Source organism: Oncorhynchus keta, chromosome 8, assembly GCF_023373465.1.
Source record: "Oncorhynchus keta strain PuntledgeMale-10-30-2019 chromosome 8, Oket_V2, whole genome shotgun sequence".
NCBI classification, from domain to species: Eukaryota; Metazoa; Chordata; class Actinopteri; order Salmoniformes; family Salmonidae; genus Oncorhynchus; species Oncorhynchus keta.
Window position 1 is genome coordinate 7598940 of NC_068428.1, and position 18854 is coordinate 7617793.

The following is an 18854-nucleotide window of genomic DNA, read 5'->3' on the forward strand; positions in this document are numbered from 1 at the left end:
ACCACAATAACCATGTTGTTTTTGCTAAGACTTATTTGATTCTGAGATTGGACATAGAAGGTTTGTATGTGAAAACTATTTATAAAAGATGCGTACTTTACTTGCACATAATAGGAGGAGGCTTGCGATAACCGGTGTTGGCACGTGTACAGGTAAAATACACAGCTGGAATGCTGATTTAAGCTGTTTACATGTCCTAATCATTTGAAAGATTACTCAGAAATTCAGGTGTTTTATTCGGCGTATGCTTACTTCGATTATGATCAACATTTTGCACTGGTCTCCGGACAGATCCACATTGAAAACCAATACAATTTTTGTTTTTTTTAAGAGGGCAGTCCGTAAGTGCAGATCGAAGGATACCAGGGATATGTACAAATGTTGTATGGAGTAATGGTCTAAGATCCATCCCCATGTCTTCTTCAATCTCATAAAACATTATAGAAAAAGGCTAAGTGATGTTATCCTCATAAGGAGAGGTGCACAAAATATTTAAAAGTTATTTTTTAGTAATTTTTTTTCTCTCTGAACAATGGTATTAGTATAAAGTAATATAATTTCCCAATAAATGTTGCTCAGTATTTCTATTCATTTTATACAGGATACACACACACACACACACACTCCTCTCACTTTCTCTTAATGTGAATCGATCATTGTTGTGATATAAACTCAGGACCCAAAGATAATTCGTAAAAATCCAAATAACTTCACAGATCTTCATTGTAAAGGGTTTAAACATTGTTTCCCATGCTTGTTCAATGAACCATAAACAATTAATGAACATGCACCTGTTATGAAAACTTAGGACACTAAAGAGGCCTTTCTACTGACTCTGAAAACACCAAAAGAAAAATGCCCAGGGTCCCTGCTAATCTGCGTGAAGGTGCCTTAGGGATGCTGCAAGTAGGCATGAGGACTGCAGATGTGGCCAGGGCAATAAATTGCAATGCCCGTACTGTGAGACGCCTAAGACAGCGCTACAGGGAGACAGGACAGACAGCCGATTGTCCTCACAGTGGCAGACCACATGTAACAACACCTGCACAGGATCGGTACATCCGAACATCACACCTGTGGGACAGGTACAGGATGGCAACAGCAACTACCCGAGTTACACCAGGAACGCACAATCCCTCCATCAGTGCTCAGACTGTCCGCAAGAGGCTGGACTGAGGGCTTGTAGGCCTGTTGTTAGGCAGGTCCTCAACAACGTCGCCTATGGGCACAAACCACCGTCGCTGGTCCAGACAGGACTGGCAAAAGAAAAGTGCTCTTCACTTTTGTCTCACCAGGGATGATGGTCGGATTCGCGTTTATCGGAGGGTGAGGGCTAGGGCCATTCCCCCCCAGAGATGTCCGGGAACTTGCAGGTGCCTTGGTGGAAGAGTGGGGTAACATCTGACAACAAGAACTGGCAAATCTGGTGCAGGCCATGAGGAGGCGATGCACTGCAGTACTTAATGCAGCTGGTGGCCACACCAGATACTGACTGTTACTTTTGATTTTAACCACCCCCTCCTTTGTTCATTATTACATTTCTGTTCGTCACATGTCTGTGGAACTTGTTCAGTTTGTATCAGTTGTTGAATCTTATGTTCATAGAAATATTTACACATATTAAGTTTGCTGAAAATGAACACAGTTGACAGTAAGAAGACGTTTCTTTATTCCTGAGTTTACTATCCTATCCGCATGTTTTTCAGCTATGCTGTGCTTTCCAAGATGAACGCCACCTTTACATGGTTATGGAGTATATGCCCGGTGGAGACCTGGTCACCTTGACCATGAACTATGACATGCCAGAGAATTGGGCCCGATTCTACACTGCCGAGGTGGTGCTGGCTCTAGATACCATACACTCTATGGGTTTCATCCACCGTGACGTGAAACCAGACAACATACTGCTGGACCAAAATGGCCACCTCAAGCTGGCTGACTTCGGCACCTGCATGAAGATGGACTCGGTGAGTTTTGGTGGTGGAGATTGGAGAATAAATAAAAAATGTGCACCCCTTTTGGCTCCCCAGGACCAGGATTGAGAAGCACTGGGGAAGTGCTAGGGAAGTGCTTCCCAATCCTGGTCCTGGGGAGCAAAACGGGTGCACACTTTTGTTTTTGCCCTAGCACTTACACACTTGACTCAACAAATCAAGTCATCATCAAACTTTAATTTGAATCAGGTGTGTTAGTGCTAGTGCAAAAACAAAAATGTCCACCCCTTTGGGTCCCCAGGACCAGGATTGGGAAACACTAGTCTACGGCCTAGACTGGGCATTAAGGGTTTGCTGAGGGAGACTCCGTCCTCTCCCGTAAATTTGTCTTGTTATGGTCATTTTCTCTGAAATGGCAAACTCAAGCCCTAGACCAGAATTTTTTCTGCTTTTCTCTCTTGAGCTAAAATTCAGCAAATATTTTGGCAGCGAACTGTGTCTGGCTGAAATCTGCATTTGAGAGAACACCCTGTGGTCAGATTTTGAATACAATGTCAATTTCCCCAGACAAATTGCATCAGATTTAGTTACTGAATCATGTCTTACAAGCACAGGTGCAGTGTGGCAGAAAGCCGTTGGACAAAATGTTTGGGCTAGTTTCTCAGACGCTGATTAGGCCTAGTCCTGGACTAAATTCTCAATGGAGAATCACCAAAGGTGCTTTTTAGTTCAGGACTAGGCTTAACACTAGAACCGCTGGCCCTCGAGGACCCCCCTTTCAAACTAATGAGCAGTCTGACTGCAACATTCTATCAGTGTAATTAATACATTTAATGTATGCTATTGCAAAAGTAAATATTTGGTTGTATTTATGAAGTTCTTAGGTAACATAAAAAATATATATTTTTAAATAACACAATAGCATTTTCATTAGTTTATTTTACTGTAGGCTATATGTAAACACAAAACAATCAAGTGTTCAATCAATTTTATTCCTGGAGTGCCTTTGTTACAACTATGAAACAGAAAGCATATGTTGTAATGCGGTTAAAAGAAATCCCGCTATGCCCTCCGACGAACCATCAAACCGTGCTTCTACACCTGCATTGCTTGCTGTTTGGGGTTTTAGGCTGGGTTTCTGTACAGCACTTTGAGATATCAGCTGATGTACGAAGGGCTATATAAATAAATTTGATTTGATTTGATCAAACAGGCAAAGCGTCAATACATTACTAAGATCGAACTACAGGATTAATACACCGGCTCTGACGCTCGTCGGATGTGGCAGGGTTTGCAAACAATTACAGACTACAAAGGGAAGCACAGCCGAGAGCTGCCCAGTGACACGAGCCTACCAGACGAGCTAAACTATTCCCCCTCAGGAGACTGGAAAGATTTGGCATGGGTCTTCAGATCCTCAAAAGGTGCTACAGCTGCACTATCGAGAGCATCCTGACTGGTTGCATCACTGCCTGGTATGGCAACTGCTCGGTGCATTCGGCTCAGTGCATCACTGGGGCAAAGCTTCCTGTCATCCAGGACCTCTATACCAGGCGATGTCAGAGGAAGGCCCTAAAAATTGTCAGAGACTCCAGCAGCTCTCGGCTGTGCTTCCCTTTGTAGTCTGTAATGGTTTGCAAGCCCTGCCACATCCGAGGAGCGTCAGAGCCTGTGTATTAATCCTGTAGTTCGATCTTAGTCATGTATTGACCCTTTGCCGCAAGGCGGTGGCCCGTTCCTGTAGGTTCATGCTCTACAACATCCGCAGAGTACGACCCTGCCTCACACAGGAAGCGGCGCAGGTCCTAATCCAGGCACTTGTCATCTCCCGTCTGGATTACTGCAACTCGCTGTTGGCTGGGCTCCCTGCCTGTGCCATTAAACCCCTACAACTCATCCAGAACGCTGCAGCCCGTCTGGTGTTCAACCTTCCCAAGTTCTCTCACGTCACCCTGCTCCTCCGCTCTCTCCACTGGCTTCCAGTTGAAGCTCGCATCCGCTACAAGACCATGGTGCTTGCCTACGGAGCTGTGAGGGGAACGGCACCTCAGTACCTCCAGGCTCTGATCAGGCCCTACACCCAAACAAGGGCACTGCGTTCATCCACCTCTGGCCTGCTCGCCTCCCTACCACTGAGGAAGTACAGTTCCCGCTCAGCCCAGTCAAAACTGTTCGCTGCTCTGGCCCCCCAATGGTGGAACAAACTTCCCCACGACGCCAGGACAGCGGAGTCAATCACCACCTTCCAGAGACACCTGAAACCCCACCTCTTTAAGGAATACCTAGGATAGGATAAAGTAATCCTTCTCACCCCCCTAAAAGATTTAGATGCACTATTGTAAAGTGGCTGTTCCACTGGATGTCATAAGGTGAATGCACCAATTTGTAAGTCGCTCTGGATAAGAGCGTCTGCTAAATGACTTAAATGTAAATGTAATGTAAATGTAAATTACAACATATGCTTTCTGTTTCATAGTTGTAACAAAGGCACTCCAGGAATAAAATTGATTGAACACTTGATTTTTTTGTTTTTACGTAGTCATAGGCTGTTTTTTCTGCTACCCCAACGGCATGCAGTACCGGAGCGCCACGTCTATGTCCAAGATGCTTCTAAACAGCTTCTACCTCCACGCCATAAGACTCCTGAACATCTAATCAAATGGCTACCCAGACTATTTACATTCCCCCCTTTTACACCGTTGCTACTCTCTGTTGTTATCATCTATGCATATTCGCTTTAATAACTCCATGTACATATTACCTCAATTACCTCGACTAACTGGTGCCCCCACAACATTGACTCTGTACCGCTACCCCCCCCCCTGTATATAGTCTCGCTATTGTTATTTTACTGCTGCTCTTTAATTTTTGAAATTTTACATTTTTATTTAAACTGCATTGTTGTTTAGGGGCTTGTAAATAAGCATTTCACTGTAAGGTCTACAGCTGTTGAATTCGGCGCTTGTGACTAATAAAGTTTGATTTGGTAACGGCGTCTTTTTATGACATAAAATGTATATATAATACTCAACCACCAAAATGCACGGTCAGCAAGTTGCGCAGTCAAATTATGAAAAAAAAACATGCGCAAAGTGTGCCTGATGAATAATGAAAATCTGCACAAAAGTAATAATGTCATTATGAATGTCACGGTCTGACCATCGTTCGTATGCGTTTTCCTTGTTTTATTGTTGGTCAGGACGTGAGCTGGGTGGGCATTCTATGTTGTGTGTCTGGTTTATCTATTTCTATGTTTGGCCTGATATGGTTCTCAATCAGAGGCAGGTGTTAGTCATTGTCTCTGATTGGGAACCATATTTAGGTAGCCTGTTTTGCGTTGGGTTTTGTGGGTGATTGTCCTTAGTGTCCTTGTTCCTGTCTCTGTGTTAGTTTACACAAGTATAGGCTGTTTCGGTTTTTGTTACGTTTATTGTTTTGTAGTTTTGTATTTAGATTCGTGTTACGTTTGTTCATTAAACATGGATCGCAATCTACACGCTGCATTTTGGTCCGACTCTCCTTCACCACATGAGAACCGTTACAATGAATTTGTGTTGATATGACAGCAGTCAAAAATAGTCAATTGTCAGGCCGTCCATGTCACATGTCACATTAACAATGAAACAGCGAAAAACGAAAGTGCGTTGCTGATGTTGTTTTTTACTTGAGATGTAGTCTGCTCTCTCAGTGATGACATTTTGTGCTGATAATCGGCCCATAGCATTGTAACTGGCTTGTTTTCTCCTGCCTCACTGTTTAATTTGTTGGTGTCTCGGGCAACTGCTCAGTGCGCACCGTTCTGGCTTTTCTGCACTTAGGCCTCGGAGGGGTAGGTTTCAGGCAGAGGCTCAGAATCAGAAGAATAATCATCAGAAATGTCAATTCAATTCTTCCCCAACATCTGAATCATTTTCATTCAGATTTTTTAAATTATGTACGCTCTCAATTTGTACTCCAAGTAGGCCAGAGAAAACAGATAAGACTGCTTGGACTCCTGTTCTTTAACAGGTGATTACATAATTATCTACCATCTAGAATCCTTAGTTGCTAAATCCATTTTTGGAGTTATAAATTAGAGATATACAGTACCAGTCAAGAGATTGGACACACCTACTCATTCAAGGGTTTTTCTTAATTTTTTTACTATTTTCTACATTGTAGAATACTAGTGAAGACATGAACACTATGAAATAACATATGGAATCATGTACTTAAACAAAGGAAAATACATTTTAGATTCTTCAAAGTAGCTACTCTTTGCCTTGATGACAGCTTTTCACACTCTTGGCATTCCCTCAACCAGCTTCATGAGGTAGACACATGGAATGCATTTCAATTAACAGGTGTGCCTTATAAAAGTTAATTTGTGGAATTTCTTTCCCTCTTAATGCGTTCGAGCCAATCAGTTGTGTTGTGACAAGGTAGCGGTGGCATACAGAAGACAGCCCTATTTGGTAAAAGACGAAGTCCATATTATGGCAAGAACAGCTCAAACAAGCAAAGAGAAATGACAGTGCATTATTACTTTAAGACATGAAGGTTAGGTCAATACGGAACACTTCAAGAACTTTGGAAGTTTCTTCAAACCATCAAGCGCTATGATGAAACTGGCTCTCATAAGGATCACCACAGGAAAGGAAGACCCACAGTTACCTCTGCTGCAGAGGATAAGTTCATTTGAGAGTTACCATCCTCAGATTGCAGCCCAAATAAATGAGTTCAAGTAACAGGCACATCTCAACATCAACTGTTCAGAGGAGACTGAATCAGGCCGTCGTGGTCAAATTTCTGCAAAGATACCACTACTAAAGGAAACCAATAAGAAGAAGTGACTTGCTTGGGCCAAGAAACACGGGTAATGGACATTAGACCAGTGGAAATCTGTCCTTTGGCCATGAGTCCAAATTTGAGATGTTTGGTTCCAAACGCCGTGTCTTTGTGAAAAGCAGAATAGGATGATCTCTGCATGTGTGGGTCCCACCGTGAAGCATGGAGGAGGTGTGATGGTGCTTTGCTGGTGACACTGTCTGTGATTTATTTAGAATTCAAGGCACACTTAACCGGAATGGCTAACACAGCATTTTGCAGTGATACGCCATCCCATCTGGTTTACGCTTAGTGGGACTCTGATTTGTTTTTCAACAAGAGAATGACCTAAAACACGCTGTGTAAGGGCTATTTGACCAAGGATGGTGATGGAGTGCTTCATCAGATGACCTGGCATCCACAATCACCTGAACTCATCCCAATTGATATGGTTTGGGATGAGTTCAAAAGCAGCCAACAAGTGCTCAGCATATGTGGAAACACCTTCAAGTTCAAGTTGGAAAATCATTCCTCATGAAGCTGGTTGAGAGAATGCCAAGAATATGCAAAGTTGTCATCATGGCTATTATGAAGAATCAAAAATACATTTGTATTTGTTTAACGCTTTTTTGCTTGCTACATGATTCCATATGTGTTATTTCATAGTTTTGATGTCTTCACTATTATTCTACAATGTAGAGAATAGTAAAAATAAAGAAAAACCCTTGAATGAGTAGGTGTGTCCAAACTTTTGACTGGTACTGTATACCCATTGATTCTTGAAGAATATAACGTATAAATGCCTCGTGAGCTTAGTTCAACTTTTGTTATAAGGGCACAGGGTGAGACCCAGATGCAGACACAGGAGGCAGATGGTTCGAGTCTCTGATATGTATTATAATCCAAGGGGCAGGCAAGAGAATGGTTATGGACATGCAAAAACAACATAAACAAGGTCAGATTCCGGGAGGTACAGAGGGGCAGGCAGGCTCGAGGTCAGGGCAGGCAGTATGGTCAGGCAGGCTCGAGGTCAGGGCAGGCAGTATGGTCAGGCAGGCTCGAGGTCAGGGCAGGCAGTATGGTCAGGCAGGCTCGAGGTCAGGGCAGGCAGTATGGTCAGGCAGGCAGGTTCAGAGTCAAGGCAGGCAAGGGTCAAAACCAGGAGAACTAGCAAAAGAAATATAAGAAAAGCAGGAGATTTGTTTTTCAAGACGAACTGGCAACAGACAAACAGGGAACACCGGAATAAATACCCAGGGACTAATTGGGGGAAAGGGGTGACACCTGGAGGTGGGTGGAGACAATCACAAAGACAGGTGAAAGAGATCAGGGCGTAACAATTGTACCTCATCAGAACCCCAAATATAAGCTTGTTTGTAGACAGTATGAATGTAAACAAATACTGTATATCCTCAAAACATGGATGGTCAGTCCTTGCATCTATAGCTCTTTCTATGAACTTGAGAGTGGTTACATTTCTCCAGGCCCATCCCTCAAAGTTCTACCTAAAGTATAAAGAATTCTAACTCCAATTTGTGTTAGGCACACTGTCTCAATATCTTTCACTTAAGGTTACCTACTTTAACTAGGTCTCCGTCTCTGTCTGTCTGCCTGGCTCCCCACCTGCCTGTCTGCCTCCCCGCCTGCATCTTTGTCCATCTGTCTATCTGATTCCAGATGGGTATGGTCCACTGTGACACGGCGGTGGGGACTCCGGACTACATCTCCCCCGAGGTGCTCAATTCTCAGGGGGGCGACGGCTACTATGGCCGCGAGTGTGACTGGTGGTCTGTGGGGGTCTTCATCTTTGAGATGCTGGTCGGTGAGTGAGTTTTTCTCTGCCCCCATTCACTGATCCTGAATCAGAAAGGGGTTGAGGGTCTGAATCATGCAGACCATTTGCTTTAAAAATGTAATAAGCTTAGTTTTGTAATTTGATTTGGATTGACGTTAAGATACAATATCGAACATGATTTGGTTAACCATGCTTGGGTGATAAGTAACCTTTCCAGAGACCTCAAGACTTGGCTTTAGCTCAGTGGGCTAGACACAGGTTTGAACCCAGTTAGTCACACTACTAAGCTATTAGTGTGTATAGAAACCATCTTAACCTCCCCCTGTAAAGCGTAAATTAAAACCCAATCATTGTTACTTACATTTCACCTCTCTTTTTAGGTGACACCCCATTTTATGCCGAGTCACTAGTAGGAACGTACGGGAAGATCATGGATCACAAGAATAACCTTAACTTCCCAGACAATGTGCAGATGTCCAACGATGCCAAGGACCTCATCTGTGCCTTCCTGTCTGACAGGTATATGTGTGACCTCTGACCTACGAAACACAACCAATGACCTCTGTGATCCCTCGGCTCCTTCAAAGTGTGACCCCTCACTTTTCACACTTTCCCGTGGAGGCTATGTTACTGCCCTTTAAAAGCAGAGTGTAAACAAAAGCTAGATTTTCCTGTGTTTTATATACTGAACAAAAATATAAACGCAATATGTAAAGTGTTGGTCCCGTGTTTCATGACCTAAAATAAAAGTGCCCATAAATGTTCTATATGCACACAAAGCTTATTTATCTCAAATTTTGTGCACAAATTTGATTACATCCCTGTTACTGAGCATTTCTCCATTTTCAAGATAATCCATCCACCTGAAAGATGTAGCATATCAAAAAGTGTATTAATCAGCATGACCATTACAGTTGCACCTTGTGCTGGGGACAATAAAAGGCCACTAAAATGTAGTTTGTAGTTTTGTCACAACACAATGCCACGGATATCTCTGGGTTTGAGGGAGCGTGCAATTGGCATGCTGACTGTAGGAATGTCCTCCAGAGTTGTTGCCAGAGAATTTAATGTTGCTTTCTCTACCATAAGCCACCTCCAACGTCGTTTTAGAGAATTTGCCAGTACGTCTAACCAGCCACACAACCACGGATAACCATGACAGCCCAGGACCTCCACATCCGGCTTCTTCACATATCTGAGACCAGCTATCTGGACAGTTAATGAAACTGTTTGTTTGCAGAACCAAATAATTTTTGCACAAACCTGTCAGAAACCGTCATAGGGAAGCTCACTGCGTGCTCGTCATCCTCACCAGGGTCTTGACTTGACTGCAGTTCGACGGACAACAAACACAATTATGTTTTATCGATGGCAATTTGAATGCACAGAGATACCGTGACAAGATCCTGAGGCCCATTGTCATGCCATTCATCCGCCGCCATCACCTCATGTTTCAACATGATAATGCACAGCCCCATGTCGCAATGATCTGTACACAATTCCTGAAAACTGAAAATATGCCAGTACATCCATGGCCTGCATACTCACCAGACATGTCACCCATTGAACATGTTTGGGATGCTCTGAATCGATGTGTACGACAGCGTGTTCCAGTTCCCGCCAGCAACTTGAAGAGTGAGACAACATTCCACAGGCCGCAATCAACAGCCTGATCAACTCTATGCGGAGGTGATGTGTTGCGCTGCATGAGGCCAATGGTGGTCACACCAAATACTGACTAGTTTTCTGATGCATGCCCCTACCTTTCTTTTAAGGTATCTGTGACCAACAGAAGCATATCTGTATTCCCAGTCATGTGAAATCCATAGGTTAGGGCCTAATTTATTTATTTCAATTGACTGATTTCCTTACATGAACTGTAACTGTAAAATAAAAATAAATTGTTTCATGTTGCATTTATATTTCTGTTCAGTGTATATATTTACACACTATGAGGTTCATTTGATGATGATAATGCCTTTTAGTGTAAGAGCTGTTTGAAAAGACCACCCGTTTTGGTGAGAGGGAGTTTTGCTCTGCCTGGTGACATCACGCCTGCCTGGTGACAAATTAGCTGAAGGTAGACAGCATAGTGGGTCAATTTCCGCAAACAACTAAGAGCATTGAAGCGTAATGACCCAGGCCAGTCCCACCAGTCAGCCCCCAGGTGAAGCCCACTTCCTGTTGACATTAGCAGCCCTGCCCCCCCGGGGGCCACGTCAACAACTGGCCCTTTCTGCTGCCGTGCAACATCTGCTTTCTACTCCCCTTCCCCTCTGTTGATTTTCTTCTCTCACTTACTCCACTGTCATTCACACACACTCCCTACACAATGTCTCATGCACTCATTTATTCACGCTCAGCATGTTGTGTACTGACTCACTCACCAACTCACTCACTCTCGCCCTCTCATTCATCCATGACTTAATCCAGTCCCTCCCCATCTCCCTGTTTTGTCTCTCTCTCTGAGGGACAAGCTGTGTTTTTTTCCATGGTCTCTCATGCTTTCTAGTGGGACAGAAACACACCCCTCCCTTCTTCCCTTGCTCCCTCCCTTCCTCATGGCTGAGGCTGGAATGTCCCACACGTGGCAGCCCAAACTGCCGCACCCCTCCGGCCCTGCACCCTGTGGCAGGGAGAGAGGGAGGGAGGGTGAGAGAGGCAGTAATGTTGTTGACTTGTCTGGCCCAATTGCCTCACTACCCTATTGCCTCATTACCTGATTGTGCTCCTGTGTGGCTTTATCTATCTCCATATCAGCAACTTTCTGGACCTATCTTCTCTCAGTAGCACTACTCCTAATGGCTGCAGTTAGATTCTGGTTCTACTGAGTGCTGCAGTGGTCAGGAGGCAGTCTAGCCTGGTCAGTCAGTGGACTTCGGTCAGTGCCTTGAAGGCTAGCAGTCATTCCAGCTGTGTGGAGGAAAGTGGTGCTTTGCATTGTGTTCAGGTTGCGGTTGAGTTGCACGTTTGAGTGACTGACAACTCTTTGACCGCGCCGTCCCATTGGCTATGTACAGGGAGGTGCGTCTGGGGAGGAACGGCGTGGAGGAGATCAAGAGACACCCCTTCTTCAGGAATGACCAGTGGACCTTCCACACCATCCGACAGAGTAAGTGCGTGTGTGTGTGTGTGTTCAGTCATACATTTTGTGTGTGGGCATGCGTTCCAGTGCGCACCCTTGCGTGTATCCCTGTCTGTGTGTGCCTTTGTATCTGCCTATGTAACCCAACTTCCCATTTTCCTGATTATACACGACATACTACAGTTAATTCCCATGTATGGGGCCATGAAGCATAAGCCTCCTCTTTGCTCTTTTTGGTCTATCAGCAAAAATGTAGTGCTGATCTAGGATCAGGTATTTCCTGCTCTCCATGTCATCTTATTTATTGTGATCTAAAAGGTAAAACTGATCCTAAATCAGCACTCCTGCTCTTGATACATACAGTTATCAGAAGGCATAGCGTCATCTGTGTATCTGTTGGGGGGGGTATGCGAATTGGAGTGGGTCTAGGGTATCCGGGAGGATGCTGTTGATGTGAGCTATGACCAGCCTTCCAAAGCACTTCATGGCTACCGACGTGAGTGCCACGTCGGCATGTTACCTTCGCTTGATTGGGCACAGGGAATATGGTGGTCTGCTTGAAACAGGTATTACAGAATCGGTCAGGTAAAAAATGTCAGTAAAGACACTTGACAGTTGGTCCTTGTATGCTTTGAGTACATGTCCTGGTAATGTCCTGGTCTGGCCCAGCGGCTTTGTGAATGTTGACAGTTTAAAGGTCTCGTTCACATCGGCTACAGAGAGCATTATCACAGTCATCCAGAACAGCTGGTTCTGTCGTGCATGCTTCAGTGTTGCTTGCCTCAAAACGAGCACAAAAGGCATTTAGCTCGTCTGGTAGGCTCACGTCACTGGGCAGCTCGCGTCTGGATTTCCAATCTTAATACTGTATTCATGCTTTGCTTGTTTGATGGTTCGTCAGAGAGCATAGCGGGATTTGTTATAAGCGTCCTGATTAGTCACATGCTCCTTAAAAGCGGCAGCTCTAGCCTTTAGCTCGATGCGGATGTTGCCTGTAATCCACGGCTTCTGGTTGGGATATGTATGTACAGTCACTGTGGGGACAACGCCGTGGATACACTTATTGATGAAGCCAATGACTGAGGTGGTGTACTCCTCAATGCCTTCGGAATAATCCTGGAACATACTCCAGTCTGTGCTAGCAAAACAGTCCTGCAGTGTAGCATCCACGTGTAGTATCCACCTGACCACTTCCGTATTGAGCGAGTCACTGGTACTTCCTGATTTAGTTTTTGCTTGTAAGCAGGAATCAGGAGGATATAATTATGGTCAGATTTGCCAAATGGAGGGCGAGGGAGAGCTTTGTATGTATCTCTGTGTGTGGCGTCATGATGGTCTAGGATTTTTTTTCTCTGGTTGCACATGTGACAAATCTGGTAAAACTGATTTAAGTTTGCCTGCATTAAAGTCCTCGGCCACTAGGAGCGCTGATTTTGGATGAGCATTTTCTTGTTTGCTTATGGACTTATAGAGTTGGTTGAGTGTGGTCTTAGTGCCAGCATCGGTCTGTGGTGGTAAATAGACAGCTACAAATAATATATATGAGAAATCTCTTGGTAAATATTGTGGTCTACAGCTTATCATAAGGTACTCTACCTCAGGCGAGCAATACCTCGAGACTTCTTTAATATTAGACATCATGCACCAGCTGTTATTGACAAATAGACACACACCCCCACCCCTCGTTTTACCAGAGGTTGCATCTCTGTTCTGCCGGTGCATGGAAAATCCCGCGAGCTCTATTCTGTCCGTATCGTCGTTCAGCCACGTTTCGGAGAAATATAAGATATACAGTTTTTGATGTTCCGTTGCTAGGATAATCTTAATCATAGGTCATCAATTTAAATTTTCCAATGATTGTACATTAGCAAGAAGAACGGATAGCAGGGGGAGTTTACTCGCTCGCCTACGGATTATAGAAGGCTGCCCGATCCTGCGTCTTTTCTTCACTCAAAAGACGTGGATCTGGGCCTGTTCCAGTGAAAGGAGGATATCCTTCTCGTCAGACTCGTTAAAGGAAAAAGTTTCTTCCAGTCCGCGGTGAGTGATCCCTGTTCTCATGTCCAGAAGTTATTTTTGGTCATCAGAGACAGTAGCAGCAACATTATGTACACAATACGTTTTTTTAAAGTTATGCAAAAAAAACTAACAAAATGGCAGAATTGGTTGGGAGAATGGAAACTTCAGCCATGTTCTTCGGCTGATGCACCCTGTCCTATGATTGTATGATTGAGGGGAGGTGGAGTGAGGGAAAGGGTGGAGAGGGTGTCGGTAGCCACTCTGGGGGCGGGCTGGGTTGGATTGGGGTAATGAGAGGGGATGCCCCAGAACCGCTGCACCAGGCCCCAGATCAGATTTGAGGTACGGTCGCTCCCTCCTCTCTGCACTCTCACTGTGGCCACAGCTGCCTGTCATTAGCCTACCCGCTATCAGAGAGCATGCTGGGTAAGCAGCGCCGTAATTGGCCTCCGCAGAGCTAGAGCGGCATCTCTTTCTCCAGTCTCACCGCACAACTATTTTTTTTCTCTTTCTTTCGTTCCGTCTTTTATCACTCACTCTCTGTATCCATATATCTTTCTCCCCTGTCTTTCATCCATCTCATCTCTCCCTACTGAGGGTCTGTCTTAAACTTGGCTATCTTCGCCTGGAGCAAGAACCGATCCTGTTAAAGAAAGAGGATTCAACAAGGCGGCTTAGTTTCCTGCAGAGCAGGCTTACTTTTTCAGCTTTCGCCTCCTGGCCCTTATAATTTATTTCTGTCCGGCTCTGCAGCCGGGGGCCTTTAAAGGAGCAGCAAAAGAAGGAGTGTTAGTTATATCTCTCCTGGAGTGTGTTTAGGCTGCATGTGTGAAAGGCAACAGTGTGTGTTGGGACACAAAGCCGGTACTGTAGGGGGAGAGAGGAGTGGCGGGACTGGCGTCCGCACCACGCCAGCTCGGTCTCTTCTACCTCCTATGCCCAGTTTCATTTGGTGTGCTACACACACACACACACACACACACACACACACACACACACACACACATTCTATACACACTTAGAAAATAACAAACTATACTATGAAAATAACCACACACTGATTGAGAATCGGAGGAGCTGACAGTTAGCTCTGTGTTAGTATATCTTGATTGACACCAATTTTAGCACGGAGCTGAGTTGGTTGATTTTAGACATATTTGAATCAGCTATGTCTCCCTCTCTCTTCTCTACCCAAACCCACACTAATTCCACCCCTTTTATGTCCTCTCTCTCTCGCTCACACACACACTCTGCTTCTTTATGACTCTGTATCTCTCTCTCTCTCTCTCTCTCTCTCTCTCTCTCTCTCTCTCTCACTCTGCCTCTCTCCCTCTCTGCCCCCATCTCCCCCTCTCTGCTTCTCCCACTTCCTCTCTGCCTCCCTCTCGCTCTCCCTTCTTCAGCCGTGGCCCCAGTTGTACCAGAGCTGAGCAGTGACATAGACACCAGTAACTTTGACGAGATTAAGGATGACAAAGGCGACGTGGAGACCTTTCCCACACCAAGGGCCTTTGTGGGCAACCAGCTGCCATTCGTGGGCTTCACCTACTTCAAGGAAGACCAGTAAGACTAATTGGTTTCTATCTATTCTAAGACTTAAGATTAGTGTCTATACAGTGTCTGTGTACATTAATGTTAGTGTTATATTTAGCTTCAGCAAGCGTGCCAATTATCTAGGAATCTGTTTTGGTTTTCTAAATTTACATTGGAATGAGTCTCGCTGTATGTTTTTAAGGGTGTTTTTGTAAGACTCTGTACTGTGCAGAAAATGTGCTTAAGGTCATGTCTGTGCCTGCGGCTATAGAGAGAGGAAATGAAATAGGGAGAGAGTGAAAGAAAAAAGGTAGAGTTGTATGTTGAAATGTAACACTATTTTAAGCCAGTCGTACACGCTGCGTCTGCACTTTACACTGCCTCCTTGTTCCAATAGCCCTTTTAATGAAGCCACTAGGCTCATGATAAAAGTCTGTTCTTATGCTCACGATCATGATCATTGAATGTGAATTGTAGAGCTGGAGTCTGAGCTGGGTCTGTTCGGGATACGGGCTTGGGTACTCAGAGGGCGAGGAAGGTTGGCATGGCTGGCAGGGCACCTCAGGTAAAGCCAGTTTAAAGACCTATCTCCTCCCTCTCTCTTGCTTCTCCTTCTCTAATAGGCTGCTGAGAGGTGGGAATACAGGGATATCTGTGGAGGACTCTAAAGACTGTAAGGATAGCTCTGAGGAAAAAGAGGACAGCATCAAAGGAGAGGTAGGTTGTTGCATTGTTGCGTACAAACATGCATGCATTTGTGGGTTTGTTTGTTTTTTAAACAAAAAGGGAAAATGTGTGCTCAGAAGGGTTTGAGTACAAATTCAATATTGAAATGTTCGGTGCAACGTAGTAGCTCTCAAGACAGACCAATGGAATACAACACTCAGATAGACAGACATAAATCTCAGACAGACAGATTGAAAAGAACACTGAGACATACTGACTTCTCGGATGACTCAAATACAACCAAGTTCACTCTAGCCTTTTGGGGGCCCTAAGCGAGATTTGGTTGCCCCTCCCTACACTTTTTGCCATGGGGCAGAGAGACAATGTTGCAATTTTCCAACACATTTCATGCAATTCTACTCATTTGGCAATGGGGCAGAGATTTTTAAAAACAACAACATTTTTTACAGCTAATTCCCTGTAATTCTACTCATTTTGCCATGAGGTGGAGAGACATTTTTGCAGTTTTAAAGCTAATTACCTGCAATTCTACACATTTTGCTATGACTTATGCCATGTTAATAATATCTGAGTGAAAGTGTCTAACAAATCAATGGGGGACCCCTGGAGGTCAGGGCCGCTGGGCACGTGCCCTAAGTGACTTGTTGGTATTCGCCCATGCTTACTATAAGCTTAAATAGCTCGCGAGACTAACTTACCAATCAAAAAATAATTTGCTGACATGGCTAATTGAGTGACTGTCAGTGACTGACAAAAAAATAAAAATTCCTGAGGCACAACTAACTTCCACCTTGTGGGTCAAGCTTATCCCTGGAGCCGTTTCTGAGTTCACTAAACAGGTGCCTCACAAACCCAACAAAAATACAAGGCCTACTCTGATTAGATGATACTTTATGGCAAGTTATGAAGAAGAGATGCTGTTCTATAACAGTCTCTAAAATGTGCCCTAGATGTTATGTTTTGTCATTTAGAAGATGCTCTTATCCAGAGCGACTTAAAGTAGTAAGTGCATACATTTCATTCTTTTTTTTTTTCTTCTGGTCCCCCATGGGAATCGAATCCACAACCCTGGCGTTGCAAGCACCATGTTCTACCGACTGAGCCACACAGGACCATGTTGACAAACTAATCTATAAAGGACTGAGAAACAAAGTGACAATGAGTCTCAGGAAAGCCAAAGCCAATTTCTTTCTCAATATCATCAATGAAGCAAAAGGGAACAGCAACAAACTCACTGGGAAAGATCATGCTGAGTCTACAATTGAAAGTCAACGGCTTCAGGACAACCGCTCAGTCATCGCACCCACCTTTAATGACTAGTTCATTGACTCAGTCCTAGAGCTGGGCCAAAAGTTCACCCCAAGAGACCTGTCCATGATCCCCAGCAATGAAAGCCATACCGTTTTTTGTTGTTGTTGTCCACCAGTGAGGTAAAGGTCAAGAAAATCCTTTCCTTCTTCAAACTCTAAAGCAAAAGATGTGTTTCGTCTTGGAACTGTATTTCTAAAAAGTACAGTGACAGCCTAACCACCCTAAATACCCAGATAGTCAAGTTATCAATGCAAGAAAGTTAATTCCCAAAAGTATGGAAGACAGCCATCTTGAACCCCTGTACATACAGTGGAAGTCGAGAAGTTTACATACACCTTAGCCAAACACATTTAAACTCAGTTTTTCACAATTCCTGACATTTAATTATAGTACAATTCCCTGTCTTAGGTCAGTTAGGATAACCACTTTATTTTAAGAATGTGAAATGTCAGAATAATAGTAGAGAGAATGATTTATTTCAGCTTTTACTTCTTTCATCAGATTCCCAGTGGGTCAGAAGTTTACATACACTCCATTAGTATTTTTTGCATTGCCTTTAAATTCGTTAACTTGGGTCAAACATGTGGGTAGCCTTCCACAAGCTTCCCACAATAATTTGGGTGAATTTTTGCCCATTCCGCCTGGTGTAACTGAGTCAGATTTGTAGGCCTCCTTGCTTGCACACGCTTTTTCAGTTCTGCCCACAGATTGTCTATAGGATTGAGGTCAAGGCTTTGTGATGGCCACTCCAATACCTTGACTTTGTTGTCCTTAAGCCATTTTGCAACAACTTTGGAAGTATGCTTGGGGTCGTACATTTGGAAGACCCATTTGCGACCAAGCTTTAACTTCCTGAATGATGTCTTGAGATGTTGCTTCAATGCATCCACATATTTTTCCATTCCTCATGATGCCATCTATTTTGTTAAGTGCACCAGTCCCTCCTGTATCAAAGCACCCCCACAACATGATGCTGCCACCCCCGTGTTTCACGGTTGTGGTGGTGTTCTTCAGCTCGCAAGCCTCCCCTTTTTTCCTCCAAACATAACGATGGTCATTATGTTCAAACAGTTCTATTTTTTTCAGCATCTCCACAAGGTCCTTTGCTGTTCTTCTGGAATTGATTTGGACCTTTTGCATCAAAGTACGTTCTTCTCTAGGAGACAGAATGCGTCTCTTTCCTGAGCGGTATGACGGCTGCGTCATGTTGTTTATACTTGCATACTATTGTTTGTAGAGATGAACGTGGTACGTTCAGGCATTTGGAAATTGCTCCCAAGGATGAACCAGACTTGTGGAGGTCTACACTTTTTTTGATGAGGTCTTGGCTGATTTCTCTTGATTTTTCCATGATGTCAAGCAAAGAGGCACTGAGTTTCAATGTAGGCCTTGAAATACATCCACAGGTACACCTCCAATTGACTCAAAAGTTGTCAATTATCCTATCAGAATCTTCTAAAGCCATGACATAATTTCCTGGAATTTTCCAAGCTGTTTAAAGGCACAGTCAACTTCGTGTATGTAATCTTCTGACCCACTGGAATTGTGACACAGTGAATTATAAATGAAATAATCTGTCCGTAAACACTTTTTGGAAAAAATCCTTTGGCATGTGTAGCCGATGTGAAATGACTAGCTTGTTAGCGGTGGTGCGCACTAGTGAGGTTTCAATCGGTGACGTCAC

General features: G+C 44.1%; 1 protein-coding gene across 1 annotated transcript in view; it reads left to right on the plus strand.

Annotated features, from left to right (window-relative positions):
• The window catches only part of LOC118386763 (rho-associated protein kinase 2-like), a 101358-nt gene that overhangs the window by 45207 nt on the left and 37297 nt on the right, over positions 1 to 18854 (plus strand). The window contains exons 5-10 of the mRNA XM_035774551.2: positions 1707 to 1967; positions 8418 to 8562; positions 8916 to 9054; positions 11556 to 11647; positions 15043 to 15202; positions 15796 to 15889. Coding sequence (XP_035630444.2) covers positions 1707 to 1967; positions 8418 to 8562; positions 8916 to 9054; positions 11556 to 11647; positions 15043 to 15202; positions 15796 to 15889 — 891 coding nt within the window. The remainder of the gene's footprint in view (positions 1 to 1706; positions 1968 to 8417; positions 8563 to 8915; positions 9055 to 11555; positions 11648 to 15042; positions 15203 to 15795; positions 15890 to 18854) is intronic.